This window comes from Manis pentadactyla, chromosome 7 (assembly GCF_030020395.1).
Source record: "Manis pentadactyla isolate mManPen7 chromosome 7, mManPen7.hap1, whole genome shotgun sequence".
NCBI lineage: Eukaryota > Metazoa > Chordata > Mammalia > Pholidota > Manidae > Manis > Manis pentadactyla.
Window position 1 is genome coordinate 145,108,716 of NC_080025.1, and position 16,338 is coordinate 145,125,053.

General features: G+C 36.2%; 1 protein-coding gene across 2 annotated transcripts in view; it reads right to left on the bottom strand.

Annotated features, from left to right (window-relative positions):
- Positions 1-16,338, bottom strand: part of XRCC2 (X-ray repair cross complementing 2) — a 64,296-nt gene that overhangs the window by 20,670 nt on the left and 27,288 nt on the right. For both annotated transcript variants that reach the window (XM_057504927.1, XM_057504928.1), the window contains one exon: positions 7,303-7,401. In XM_057504927.1, the coding sequence (XP_057360910.1) occupies positions 7,303-7,401 (99 nt within the window). The remainder of the gene's footprint in view (positions 1-7,302; positions 7,402-16,338) is intronic.

Below are 16,338 nucleotides of genomic sequence, written 5' to 3' on the forward strand. Positions count from 1 at the left end.
AATGAAGCAGGATGGAAGCCTTGAACTGCTTCAGGATCTCCACCTTGGAGATCTGCTTTGGAGCACAAACCTACATTGTGTGGGGCTCTGCAGGTTGGTGGGGTTGGGGAGCTGGGACAGGCAGAGTGCTTGAGAGACTGAGAGTCTGGCCATTTGTGGAGGACGGGGATCCACATCCAGCTGCTCTGGGACAAAGGAAATGTGGGCGGTCTGAGAGTCTTCCTAGCAGCTAGAGGGCTGCTGAAGGGGCAGGGTTTGCATGGACTTGCTGCATCAGAGAAGGATAAGTGAACAAGGCTGTCTGGGTGCGCTCTGTCCAGCAGGTTGGGAACTTTGAGGAGCTTCAGGAGCCCCATCCCCCTGGCTGTCCACTCAGCTCTGAGGCCCCCCACTGTGACACACAGCCTGCTATGCCTTCCTCCTGGCATGACAGCATGGACTTGCAAACAAGCAGTCACTGCACTGATGTCAGGCCAGCCAGAGAGAGACACGCCTACAACAGCTAGAGACACAAAGCGCAGAGGCTCTGACACTGGAGATGGGTACTGCAGGAATCAGGAAACAGCTCTTTCCTCACCGCAGGCACTAGCGTCGCTCCCCTGCGACCCCCAACATCACTCCAGGGGATGAGCAGCTCCAGAGACTGGAACTTCTGGGCACTGGAGGGCACCACACAGAAATATAAAAGGTCAAAGGAACCTGGTTCAGACCAAAATCTCACAAACCCCAGAAAAAGGGGCAAATGAAACTGAACTCACCAATCTTCCTGAAAGAGAGTTCAAAATAAAAATCATAAACATGATCATGGAGGTACAGAAAATATTCAAGAACTCAGGAATGAATTTAAGATGGAGATTCAATCATTAAGAAATTCCATATCTAAAATGAAACATACAATGGAGGGATTGAAAAGCAGACTAGATGTAGTAGAAGAGATGGTAAATGGAATAGAAATTAGAGAAGAGGAATACAAAGAAGCTGAGGCACAGCGAGAAAAAAGGATCTCTAAGAATGAAAGAATATTGAGAGAACTGTGTGACCAATCCAAACGGAACAACATTTGCATTATAGGGATACCAGAAGAAGAAGAAGAGAGAAAAAGGGATAGGAAGTGTCATCGAAGACGTAATTGCAGAAAACTTGCCCAATCTGGGGAAGGAGATAGTCTCTCAAGCCATGGAGGTGCACAGATCTCCCAACACAAGGGACCAAAGGAAGACAACATCAAGACACATAATAATTTAAATGGCAAAGATCAAGGATAATGACAGACTTTTAAAAGCAGATAGAGAGAGAGAAAAGATCACATACAAAGGAACACCTATCAGGCTATCATCAGATTACTCAACAAAAATCTTACAGGCGAGAAGGGAGTGGCATGATATATTTAATGCAAAGAAAAAGAAGAGCCTCGAACCAAGAATACTCTACCCAGTAAGATTATTTTTAAATTAGAAGGCAGGATTAAACAATTTTCCAATGAGCAAACCTGAGAGAATTTACCTCCTATAAACCACCTCTACAGTGCATTTTGAAGGGACTGCTATATATAGAAGTATTCCTAAGCCTAAATAGCTGTCACCATGGGAAATAAAACCACAGCAAAATAGAACAATTAATTACTAAGCAGATGCAAAATCAAATAAACTACCCCCAAAGTCAATCAAGGGATAGATCAAGAGTTCAGAATATGAACCTTAACATACAAAGAATGGAGGAGGAAGAAAAAGGAGGAAAAAATAAAAAACCTTTAGGTTGTGTTTGTAATAGCACACTAAGTGAGTTAAATTAGACTGTTAGACAGTAAACTGGTTACCCTTAAACCTTTGGTAACCATGAATATAAAGCCTGCAATGGCAATAAGTACATACCTATCAATAATCACCCTAAATGGAAATGAACTGAATACACCAATCAAAAGACATAGAGTCACTGAATGGATAAAAAACTGTCTGAATGGATAAAGTACCTGTCTGTATGCTGCCTACATGACACTCACTTCAAACCCAAACGCATACAGAGACTGAAAGTAAAGGGATAGAAAAAGATACTTCATGCAACTAATAGGGAGAAAGAAGCAGGAGTTACAGTATTTCTATCAGACAAAATAGACTTCAAAACAAAGAAAGTAACAAGACACAAAGAAGGACATTACATAATGATAAAAGGGTCAGTCATACAAGAGGATATAAGTATTGTAAATATCTATGCACCCAAAACGGGAGCACCTACATATGTGAAACAAATACTAACATAGTTAAAGGGAGAAATGGAATTCAATGTGCTCATTTTAGGAGACTTCAACACACCACTCACTCCAAAGGACAGATCAACCAGACAGAAAATAAGTAAAGATACAGAGGCACTGAACGACATATTAAAACAGACGGACTTGAGAGACATCCACAGAACACTCTATCCAAAAGCAACAGGATACACGTTCTTCTCAAGTGCACATGGAACACTGTCAAGAATAGATCATATACTAGGCCACAAAAAGAGCCTCAGTCCATTGATTGAAATTGTACTAACTAGCTTCTCAGATCACAAAGGTATGAAACTAGAAATAAATTACACAAAGAGCACGAAAAAGCCCACAAACACATGGAGGTTTAATAATATGCACCTAAATAATCAATGCATTAACGACCAAATAAAAACAGAGATCAAACAATATATGGAGACAAATGACAATAATTCAAAGAATGCAAAATCTGTCGGACACAGCGAAGGTTGTGCAAAGAGGGAAATATATTGCAATATAGGCCTACCTAAGGAAAGAAGAACAATCCCAAATAAACAGTCTAAACTCACAGTTAACAAAACTAGGAAAGGAAGAAAAAATGAGGCCCAAGGTCAGTAGAAGGAGGGACATAATAACGATTAGAGCAGAAATAAGTAAAATTCAGAAGAATCAAACAATAGAAAGAATCAATGAAAGCAGGAGCTGGTTCTTCAAGAAAATAAAATAGATAAATCCCTAGCCAGACTTATCAAGAAAAAAAGAGAATCTACACACATACACAGAATCAGAAATAAGAAAGGAAAAATCACTATGGACACCACAGAAATACAAAGAATTACCAGAGAATACTATGAAAAATTATATGCTAACAAACTGGATAACGTAGAAGAAATGGACAACTTTCTACAAAAACAGAACCTTCTAAGGCTGACCCAGGAAGAAACAGAAACTCTGAATAGACGAAATACAGCAAAGAAATTGAATTGGTAATAAAAAAACTACCTAAGAACAAATCTCCTGAATGACATTGTTTCACTGATGAATTCTATCAAACATTTAGTGAAGACCTAATACTCATCCTCCTTAAAGTTTCCCAAAAAGTAGAAGAGGAGGGAAAACTCCCAAACTCATTCTATGAAGCTAACATCACTCTAATACCAAAACCAGCCAAGACACCACAAAAAAAGAAAATTACAGACCAATATCCCTGATGAACATAGATGCAAAAATACTCAACAAAATATTAGCAAACCAAATTTAAAAATATGTTAAGAGGATCATGCACCATGATCAAGTGGGATTCATCCCAGGGATGCAAGGATGGTACAACATTTGAAAATTCATCAACATTTTCCACCAAATCAACAAAAAGAAGGACAAAAACGACATGATCATCTCCATAGATGTGGGAAAAGCATTTGACAAAATTCAACATCCATTCATGATAAAAACTCTCAACAAAATGGGTATGGAGAGCAAGTACCTCAACATAATAAAGGCCATATATGACAAACCCACAGCCAACATTATACTTAACAGCAAGAAGCTTAAGATTGGGAACAAGACAAGGATGTCCACTCTCTCCACTTTTACTCAGCATAGCTCTGGAGGTCCAAGCCATGGCAATCAGACAACACAAATAAATAAAAGGCATCTAGATTGGCAAGGAAGAAGCCAAACTGTCCCTGTTTGCAGATGACATGATATTGTATATAAAAAATCCTAAAGAATCCACTCCAAAACTACTAGATCCAATATCTGAATTCAGCAAAGTTACGGGATACAAAATTAATACACAGAAAGCTGTTGCATTCCTATATACTAATGATGAACTAGCAGAAAGAGAAATCAGGAAAACACTTCCATTCATAATTGCAGAAAAAAGAATAAAATACCTAGGAAAAAAACCTAACCAAGGAAGTGAAAGACCTATACTCTGAAAACTACAAGACACTCATGAGAAAAATTAAAGAAGATACCAGTAAATTGAAACACACTCTGTGCTCATGGATAGGAAGAATTAATATTGTCAAAATGGACACTCTGCCTTAAGCAATCTATAGATTCCATTCAATCCCTATCAAAATACCAACAGCATTCTTCAACGAACTAGAGCAAATCATTCTAAAATTCATATGGAACCACAGAAGACCTTGAATTGCCAAAGTAATCCTGAGAAGGAAGAATAAAGTGGTGGGAATTACGCTCCCCAACTTCAAGCTCTACTACAAAGCCTCAGTAATCAAGACAATTTGGTACTGGCACAAGAATAGACCCATAGACCAGTGAAACAGACTAAAGAGCCCTGATACAATCCCAAGCATATATGGTCAATTAATATATGATAAAGGAGCCATGGACATACAATGGGGAAATGACAGCCTCTTCAGCAGCTGGTGTTGGCAAAACTGGACAGCTACATGCAAGAGAGTGAAACTGGATTATTGTCTAACCCCATACACAAAAGTAAACTTGAAATGGATCAAAGACCTGAATGTAAATCATAAAACAATGAAACTCTTAGAAGAAACCATAGGCAAAAATCTCCTGAATATAAACATGAGCAACTTTTTACTGTACGCATCTCCTCAGGCAAGGTAAACAAAAGCAAAAATGAACAAATGGGACTATTTCATGCTAAAAAGCTTCTGTACAGCAAAGGACACTATCAGCAGAACAAAAGGCATCCTACAGGATGAGAGAAGATATTTGTAAATGACATGTCTGACAAGGGTTTAACATCCAAAATACATAAAGAACTCATAAGCCTCAACACCCAAAAAGCAAATAACCCTATTAAAAAATGGGCGGAGGATCTGAACAGACAATTCTCCAAAGAAGAAATTCACATGGCCAAGAGGCACATGAAAATATGCTCCACATTGCTAATTATCAGGGAAATGCAAATTAAAACCACAATAAATAAGATACGACCTCATGCCAGTTAGGATGGCAAACATAGAAAGGAAACAACAAATGCTGGAGAGGGTGCAGAGAAAGGGGAACACTCCTACATTGCTGGTGGGAATGTAAATTAGTTCAGCCATTGTAGAAAGCAGTATGGAGGTTCCTCAAAAAACTCAAAATAGAAATACCATGTGACCCAGGAATTCCACTCCTAGGAATTTACCTTAAGAATGCAGCAGCCCAGTCTCAAAAAGACATATGCACCCCTATGTTTATTGCAGGACTATTTACAATAGCCAAGATATGGAAGCAACCTAAGTGTCCATCAGTAGATGAATGGATAAAGAAGATGTGTTATATATACACAATGGAATATTATTCAGCCATAAGAAGAAAACAAATCCTACCATTTGCAACAACATAGATGGAGCTGGAGGGTATTATGCTCAGTGAAATAAGCCAAGCGGAGAAAGACAAGTACCAAATGATTTCACTCATCTGTGGAACATAAGAACATAGAAAAACTGAAGGAACAAAACAGCAGCAGACCCACAGAACCCAAGAATGGACTAACAGTTACCAAAGGGAAAGGATCTAGGGGGTGTGGGGTGGGAAGGGAGGGAGAAGGGGAATAAGGGGTATTACGATCAGCACTCATAATGTAGCAAGGGGGCACAGGGAAGGCAGTATAGCACAGAGAAGACAAGTACTGATTCTATAGCATTTTACTACGCTGATGGACAGTGACTGTACAGGCGTATGTGGTGTGGAATTGATGTTGGGGGGAATCTAGTAACCAGAATGTTGCTCATTTAATTGTATATTAATGATACAAAAAAAAAATTTTTTTAAAGCAAGACCCATTTTTGTGCTACCCACAACAGACTCACTTCAGACCTAAAGACACACACAGACTGAAACTGAAGGGATAGAAAAGATTCCATGCAAATGGAAAACAGACAGACAAACAAAAAGCTGGGGTAGCAGTACTGAGACAAATGTATTTTAAAATAAAGACTTAAAAAGAGACAAGGATATTATATAATGATTAAGGGTTAAATCCAGCAAGGAGAAATAACAATTGTAAATATCTGTGCACCCAAAAGACAAGAATCTAAATACATGAAGCAAATATTAAGAAATATAAAGGAAGTAATTGACAGTAATAATAATAATAATAGGAGACTTCAGCACCCCATATCAATGGATTGTTCATCCAGACAGAAAATTAATAAGGAAACTGTGGCATTTAAATTAAGGAAACAGAACATATTAGACCAAATGGATGTAATAGCTATATACAGAACATTACATCCAGAAATTACAGAATACTCATTCATTTTAGTGCACATGGAACATTCTCCAGGAGAGTTCACTGTTAGGCCACAAAACAAGTCTTAATAAATTTAGGAGGATTGATATCATCCCAAGCATCTTTTCTGACCATAGCAGTATGAAACAGGAAAAATTTGGAAAAAAAAAAACCTGTGGAAGCTAAACAGCACACTACTAAACAAGCAAAGGGTCAATGAAGAAATTAAAGAGGAAATTTAAAAAAACTTCGATAATAATGAAAATAGAAACACAATGTGAAATCTTTGGGATGCAGCAAAAGGACATTTTTAGGAGGGACATTTATAGCATTACAGGCCTATCTAACCCTACACCTAAAGGAACTAGAAAAAGAACCAACAGGCTCAAGTTTAGTAGAAGGAGAAAAAGAAGAAAGATCAGAGCAGAAATATATGAAACAGAGAAAAAAAAAAGCAATACAAAGAATCAATGAAATTAAGAGTAGGTTCTTTGAAAATATAAACAAAATTGATAAACCTTCAGCTAAACTTATCAAGAGAAAAAGAGAGGTCTCAAATAAAATCAGAAAAGAAAGTGGAGAAATTACAACAGACACCACAAAAACACAGACAATTATAAGAGACCACTATGAAAACCATATGTGAACAAATTGGACAACCTAGAAGAAATGGATAATTTCCTAGAACTATGCAATCACCCAATACTGAACCAGAAAGATATAGAAAATCTGAACAGATTACTAGCAATGAAATTAAAACGGTAATCAAAAATCTTTCAGGAACAGATCACTTCATGGGAGAATTCTACCAAACATTTAAAGAAGAGTTAAAACTTACCCTTCTCAGACTATTATTCCAAAAAACCAAAGAGGAAGGGAAGCTTCTAAGTTCATTCAATGAGGCCAGCATCACCTTGATACCAAAACCAGACAGACACTACAAAAAAAAGAAAAGAAAACAAAATTACAGACCAGTATTCCTGATGAACATGGATGCAAAAATCCTCAATGAAATATTAGCAAACTGAATTAAAAAATACATTAAAAAGATCATTCACCTCAACCAAGTGAGATTTATTCCAGGGGTACAAGGATGGTTCAACATCTTCGATTAATGCAATACACCACATTAACAAAAGGATGGATAAATACCATCACCAATAGATTCAGAAAAAGCATTTGACAAAATTCAGCATCCATTCATGATAAAAACTCTCAACAGAGTAGGTATAGAGGAAACATACCTAAACATAATAAAGGGCATATATGAGAAACACCCAGCTAACATCATACTCAAGGAACAAGACAAGGATGCCCACTCTCACCACTTTTATTCAACATAATTCTAGAAGTCCTGACCACAGCAAACAGGCAAGAAAAAGAAATAAAAGGCATCCAAATTGTTAAGGAAGAAGTAAAATTGTCACTAGAGAGGACATGATACTATATATAGAAAACTCTAAAGACTACACACACACACACACACACACACACACACACACACACACACACAAACACACACAAACACACAAAGGCAAGTGGGGGGCCGTGAGGGATCAATCTGTAATACTGGGTCTGTAAGGATTCTTTTTATCAAAGAATGAACTATAAAGGTTTCATAGCAAGGTTTCATGTTTTCTCCCCTCTTACTAATGAAGGATGGGATATCTTATAGAGTGGGTCAGTGGAGAAAACAGTTCTTTTATGACCTAATATCTTTGAATATTTAGAAGATTGCATCACTTCTGAAGAATACCATGTCAGTAAAGAGGCATCAATTCAAAATACTGAAGGCAGAGAGGCTCACTTTATCCTAGCAATAAAATGGCAAGCATTGACCTATTGACCTATGCATTTGTCCACCCAATAAATGAAATATTCAAGATTTGTATATCATTTTGGGAAATGCCTATCTTCTACAAAATGCATTTTCTCTATATTTTCAGAGTTCTTGACAATAGGAAAGAACTTAGTAGGGTCATGCAACTTGCCTCAGTTACTTATTTTGCATGACTTTAAGGAAGAGGGATGAAAATTTTCATGTTTGCTTCTGATAGATGAATTTTACCACCTCAAATGAACAAAATATATATTTAAGGTACTTTAATGTTTTATGTTAATGTTATTTACAGCTTCCCATTAACTTTTAGATAGTTGGGTTTAAAAATCCATACTTATTTTTAAGCTGGGATAAGTCTCCTCCCTGACGTTACTGATCAACTGACTCTGCTCATTTATTTATATTATTCCATTTACTCTATAAACTCATTACATTTACATTTAACTTACAGATCTTATTCAGAAATGAATTTCCAACACACTTTATTTTGTGTCACCATTATTTATCAGTACTTGAAATATGTACATTGTTTTGACCAATTATATTCTACTAATAACTATAATACTCAGATACTTACTACTTGGAGCCTTAAGATCACAGAAGAAAATTATTTCTAATTTAAATTTACATGCATAGTTTTGTTGCAAATATGTGTGGTTGGGCCAAAAAAGTTAATAAAGGACTTTCAAATATAAAAAGTAAATTGGATTAGATTAAAATTCTGTTGGGGAAGGGACTGGAAATTCAAATTCAGCAAACTAGGAATAATGTAAAACTTTAGCCTTTTCAATACAACCTTTACTTTTTAAAATCTATTTTTAATTTAAAAATGACATAAAATTTACTGTCTTAACCATTTTTAAGTGCGCAGTTCAGTAAACCACATTTACCCTCCTGTGCAACCGACTTACAGAGCTCTTCATCTCGTGGAACTGAAACTGACCCACGAACAATCCCCACCCCCGCCTCCCCCCAGCTCTGGCAGCCACCCTTCTAATTCCTGTCTCTAGGAATCTGACTGCTTTACACAGACCCAGGAGGAGGAATCAAACAGCAGTAATACAAGCTCTACTTTTGCATTTTTAAAAAATGATGATAGGCAACAAATTGCTACAGTATGTAGATTTCACTGGATAAATTTAATGTTTTTTTTTTTAATGTCAATATATCAGAAACCAAACCTTTTGGTAATACCTAAACTTACGAATTAAGGCTCTGAATATCAATTCAGAAGGTGTAAGATGATACATAATTTTCCAAATTTCACTTAGGGAGTATGTAAATAGAAAAGAAGCCCAATGATCCCAAGTCAGGCTCTTTTATATATAAGAGATGATGTAACTTGCATGTAGTCACACACCTAGTTGCCTGTAGTGCATCAGAAGGAATTGAAGATGCCTGACACCTAAGAGCTCCTTCCAGTCACGGATTCTGTTGTCCATGACTTTATACATTTATTTCAATTTTAAACATACTATTCATATATACTCTTATGTGTTAATATTGCATTGTACAATCAAGAATCCTTTGTAATAAAAAATCTCTATCTCTGGCCTAAGTTAGATTTTTACACAATGAACTTACATAGACAAATCTGTACTTGGTAAATACAGTTAGTATTTTAAGCCAGATGGAGTCTATCAACCTATACATAAAGGGGCCTTTAGAGGTAGGAGAGGACACACAGGTCATCTACTCAGAAAAATACAGAAAAACAAACCAAGGCACAGTAAAGTAAATTGCTCCCAAATAGCCTTCAGGAAATTCTTGACTATATTTGAAATGTAAAGATATGAATTATGTGACTATCCATAAATATTTCTTAATCTTTTAAGAGGGATCCTTTAAGAAATTTCCAAATACATTAATGAAATGTAATAATTTAAAACTCAAGTGCTGTTATTTCTACAAGATCTTGGATTGTATGTTCATTTGCTCATTGGAAGAAAAATCACATTTTCATTTCTTATATTTTATTTATATTAGAGAGAGCACTTCAATATTAATTCAAATATCTATCCATTAAATGCAAAAATGTTAATGCAATATTAAAAATGAAATTTAAATGAAAGCAAGGGAAGATCACATTAAGGTTCCCATGGCAACTCTCCCTACACTTCTCAGCTACCAAATTGTAATATGGTCATTTATTACAGGCTCATATAAAATACAATTTTGGAAATATTTAAGGATGTATAGGTTAATTCATGCCAATTCAAGACTTCATATTCAATGTAACACATCAGGCTAAGCATACTCTAAATATTAACCCATATTCTTATTTAGACATATCTACCTAAAACAGATGCAAACTTCCGAAATTTTGAATGATTTGTTATTATTCACATGAATCTAGCATTTTTCATTTTCCATGATGGCTGAAATCTGAATTTCATGTTACTTAAATATTAGTATAGGTACAGTCAAGTGTCTCTGTCTTTATTTTATCAGGAGTTTGAAATTACAGATTAAAAATTTTGCCGGACTAGGCAAAATGTAAATTCATTAATTTACACAAGTTATAAGTCCAGAATTTAATTATGCAGGAGATCAAACAGTACTGCCAAAGCCCTACTTGTATCATTGGTTCTGCTTTTTCCTACATCTTTCAGCAGTGCATATTAATGTACTGACAACACAAAAACACCCTGTACCCCAACAGTACCTCTTTATTTATCTAAAGGAAAGAAATAGACAATTACAGAGCTATATGCACAAGGTTTTAGAAAAAAATATAAACAATCTAAATGTCGATCAATAGGGGTGAGTCAAGCAAGCCATGGTGTACAGAGCTTTGAAAATGATTAGATTGATATACATTGATGATTGATGTGGAGAGGCGGCAACAATACCTTGGTAGGTAAACAAAGGACAAAGAGTATGTACAGTAAGGAAAAACCTAATACAGCGAAACAGAGGGCCAAAACAGTCTCATATACAATGTCTCAAAGACATGTACAGAGAACAGGCAAGAGAGCTCTAGATAGTGGGGCTTATCTCGATTTTATCTTTCTGAGATTTTTTTCAAATGAATATAATTAGAAAATAAAGAATAAAATGTAAATAAGGTACTACCTGTTTTTATGGGTGTGAAGATAATGATATATTCTCCTCCACTGAGGGCAGAAGTTGGTATAAATCTTGAGGCATTTGGTAACATGAAAAAGCAGCAAATCTACATCATATTCTATTTTTTAAAAATAATCAGGAAATTGGAAACCACTTAAATTTTCAAGAATGACTGGTTAATTACCTGTTTATGAGAGGGAATGCTGTGTAGCCATTAACTATCATGTTGTAGACTGTTCTGTGGGAAAATACTGTTGGTAGCATGTCAGATAAGGATGCTCTTAGCTGCAAGTAATAGAAAACCCGGACTCAGCCGACATAGAATTTCTGGATAACCATTGTAGTTGAATACACCCATTTACCTCTAATTCCTCCTGAAATCCAACTAAGATGACAGAAAAGGGTGACAAAGTAAAAGCCCACCAAGATAAGGAGAGGGGGAGGATGCAACATAGTTTTTAAAGCTGGACAGCTGGGGGATGGCAGTAGGTCTGTGGACCCCATTAAAACAGCCTCACCTAAGCAGTCAGCCCAAACAGGCTGATGCACCATCAGATCTCAAAAAATGCTGAAGAACTGAACACACTTGGAAAGCAGGAGCTCAGAAGAATTTATAGAAATGAGAAGAACCAACATCTCCGTAAGAAACTGAAACTGACTTACAGATTTTAGAGGCCAGCATCCTTCCCTCATCTGACCAACAAACCTCTACAAAATGTTGAGGCTAGAGCATCCTATTCACGTGTTTGTGTTATGATCGTGGTAACCTATGATGAGTCATGAGGCATGTTAACAATATGTCGTCAGTAAGCTGCCTCAACCTACCCAATCTTATGCTGACCCCTTCCTTTTCCTTCTAATTGTGCCCTATGGTTAGTTTTGCTTGTCATTGACCCTTAAGAATTTCCACATAAAACCCTCTATGTATTCATAGCATTATTCATAATAGCCCCAAATTGGAAACAACCCAAATGACCCGACCGATGAATGGATTTTTGAGAAGTGGTATGTCCCACAATGGAGTGTTACATGGCAATAAATGGTGAAGTACTGACACGTGATGCACCCTGGATGCACGCTGAAAACAAACTATGGGGAGGAAGCATCACAAAAGGCCGAGCAGTACGTTTCCATTGTGAGATGCCCACCACCGGGAAATGCACAGACAGAAGGTAGATCAGTGGTTGCCAGGGGCTGGGGAGAGAGGGATGTAGGGTTTCTTTTGGGGGTGATGAAAAGTAAAGTTGCACAATTTTAAATATATTAAAACCACCAAAGAGCATATTTTAAATGAGAGAATTATATGGTATATGAATTGTATTTCCATAAAGCTATCAAAAACAAGGTATTATATTGAACATACTCTGGGGCAGTATTTTCTAGAAAATTCAACAATGTTAAGACTTACCTAATCTTTATGCATCTTGCATGTGCCTTCATTTTCAATGCTGTTGAGTGTTTCATAGTATGAATATACCACTATTTGTTTATCCATTCTATAGTGAATGGATGTTTCAGTTGATTCTGGCTTTTGCTGTTAACAATGCTAATATATTCATAGAACTCCTCTGATGCATATAAGCAAGAGTTGAAAGAAGGACATATACTAAAGGGTATGTGTGTGTTTTAACTTTATAAAAAAATGCCAAATTAGTTTACCATGTACTAGACCACTCAGTTCACATTCCTGCCAGCACCAAATTAGAGCTTTTTGTTGCACATCTTCCTCAGTGCTTGGTGTTGTTAGCCTTTTAGTCTGTCACCCAAGTGTGTATGAAGTGACACCTTTTTGAGATCTTAATTTGTATTTCCAATTACCAATGAGATTGAACCTGATCTCATGTTTTTTGAACATTCCCGTCTCTCCTTTGAAATGCTTCCAAATGTTTTGCCCATTTTTCTAATTTTTCCTTGCTAATTTGTGCATACACCTTATGTACACACAGTACTATGTATTAGAAAAACAGAAAAAACATTCATGTGTGTACATATGTAATTATATATCATTTGCTTTGGATATTAAACATGTTCGCATGGATTGCGAATATACTTTTGGTTTGTAGCTTTTCACTTTGTTTATGGTATCTTTTGATGAATAAAAGTCAAGCTTTTAATGTGGTCAAATTTGTATTTTCTATTACAATTACTGCTTTCTGTGTCTGTCCGTAGTATGCCCCTACTCCAAGATCATAAATATATTCTCATATAGAGTCTTCTATAGTGTTTAATGTTTTGCTTTCACATGTATATCTTTAACTCTGGAATGGATTTAAAACTGTATACAAATATTAAGATCATTTCATCTTCTCCATATGTATCCATGCTTTCCACAATGATTTGCTACTTCAAACATGTACTAAGCTCCATACCTAGGTGGGTTTGTCTGGAGCTCTATGTTCTAATTGTTTATCCTTGTACCAGTAACACACCATCTAACTTACTTTATCTACACAATATCTTTCCATATAATAGGGCAGGTCTCTCTGCCTATATTCACAATAAATCTTAGTGCCCTGCTTAGAACATCCCTTTGAGAACACAGAGCAGCCTTTGACGTGCACTGCTCAGATGTCCCTTTGAGAGCAAATCTGGCACAGGTGGTGAAACTGGTTGACAGCCTCCAGCTAAAGCATCTCCTGGATCTGCTGCAGCATTTGAGCCAAGGCAGTCGTCTTCCCACAGGGCTAATGGATAACCACCTAGGCAGGGAAACAAGCACAGCCACTCTCAAGTTCTTCCTGCCCATCATTCTTCCTTCCTTCCTTCATGTACAGGTGTCAGACCTGTCTACATCAGAGCCTGAAGGCTTTCCCTGCCTAATCCTGCTCCTTCTCATTCTCTTTCACATTTGGCATTCAGACGGCACAGTCCATTTGAATACCTAAGCTGATACAAGAGTGTTTTTTTTTTTGGCTGTCTTGGTTCCTTGCTCTACTAAATTTAAGAATCAGATTGCCAAGTTCCAAATCAATTTATCTATTGCAGAACTGACATCTTTGTGACACTCTCTCAATCTATAAACATACTCCCTCTCTCCATTTACTTAGGTTTTCTTTAAAGCCTCTTTCAATATAACTTTTTATTCTTCTGCAAGTCTTGCAAACTCTTGAGAGATTTCTAGGACTCACATTTCTAGCTTTGTTTGAAGTGGTTTATTTTCATTTTTCTAATTCTGTTGCTAGTGTTTAGAAAAACTTAAATGATCTTAAACTCTTAATTCTAATGTTATAGATGATTTGGGGTTTCTATATACACAAGTGTATGATCTGACAATAGTGAGTTGTCTTTTCCTTATGCCTTTTATTTTCCTTGCCTCGTTGTGCTGAATTTCAGTACAATGTTGAATACATGCAGACATTCTCATCTTGTTCTTGATTTTAAAGGGAATACTTCTATTTCATTTAATTAATGTTTGCTGTGGCATTTTTGTAGACACCTTTTATTGGTTCAAGGAAATTATCTTCTAATCCATGGTTACAGTTAATAACATGAAAAGATGTTGAATTTTATAAAAAGCTTTTTTGTATGTACTATTATTTTTTACATTAATCTGTTTGTGTGAAACTTGCACTGAATAAAATACTGAGTTCCATCAAATACTTTTTCTGCATTATTTGACATGATCTGTATTTTTTTCCCTTTAATCTAATTTATGTGGCAATATATACTGATTTTTGAACATTAAACCAAGCTAGTGTTCCTGGGATAAATACAATGTATTCATGACATAGTATCCTGTATTTGTATTTTGTTGCATTGTGTGTAGTACTTTTGCATATATGTTTATCAGTAATTATAATTTTCCCCTTATATTGTCTCTGTCCCATTTTGGCATCAAAGTGTTGATAGCCTGATAAAATGAACTGGAATCTAGCTCTCTTCTATTCTCCGAAAGAATTCATAATTTATACCATTCTTCCTAAAATGCTTGACACAACTCATTGGTGAAGGCATCAAAGCATGGAGTTTTCTTAGTTCTTATATCTTATATCTTATATCTTATATCTTATATCTGATCCAAGTTAATTGTTGCAGACTGTTCAGGCTTTTTAAATGTCTCCTTGTGATTTTAATACGCTATATTTTTCTATCAATTGGCCCATTTTACCACTTTTCAAAAATTTTGAACATAATTTTTTTATTAAGTATAGTTGATGCACAATCTCATACTGGTTTCAATATGCAACACAGCAGTTCCACAGTTACCCACATTTTATCCTCACCCCCAGTAGTGCAGTCACTATCTGTCAACATAGGAAGGTGTTACAGAATCATTGGCCATATTCTCCATGCTGTACTACCATCCGTGTAACAACTTACATGGTAATTGAGAATGTATGCCCTTTTATCCTCCTCACCATTCCCACCCACCCACCCTCTCACCCATGGTAACCACCACTCACTTCTCAATGTCTATGAGTTTACTGCTGTTTTGCTCATTTTGTTTTGTTTTTAGATTCCACAAATAAGTAAAATCGCATGGCATTTGTCATCTCTTCCTGTGTTATTTCACTTAGTGTAAGACCCTAGATCCATCCATGTTGTCACAAATGGTAGGATTTCTTTTTAATGGCTAATAATATTCCATGGTGTATATGTACTTCTTCATTCATCTATTGACGGACACTTTGGTTGCTTATTCTCGCTATTGTAAATAATGCAGAGATAAACACAGGGGTGCATGTATCTTTTTGAATCAGGAGTTTTGTTTCCTTTGGGTAAACTCCCAGAAGTGGAATTACTAGTTCAAATGCTATTTCTATTTTTAGTTTTTTGAGGAAACTCCATATTGTTTTCCACAACAGCTCCAACAATTGACATTTCCACCAACAGTGTCTGAGGGTTTCCATTTCTCCATATCCTAACACTTCATTTTTCTTGTCTTTAATATGGTAGCCATTCTGACTGGTGTGAGGTGATATCTCACTGTATTTTTGATTTGCATTTCCCTGATGATTAGTGATG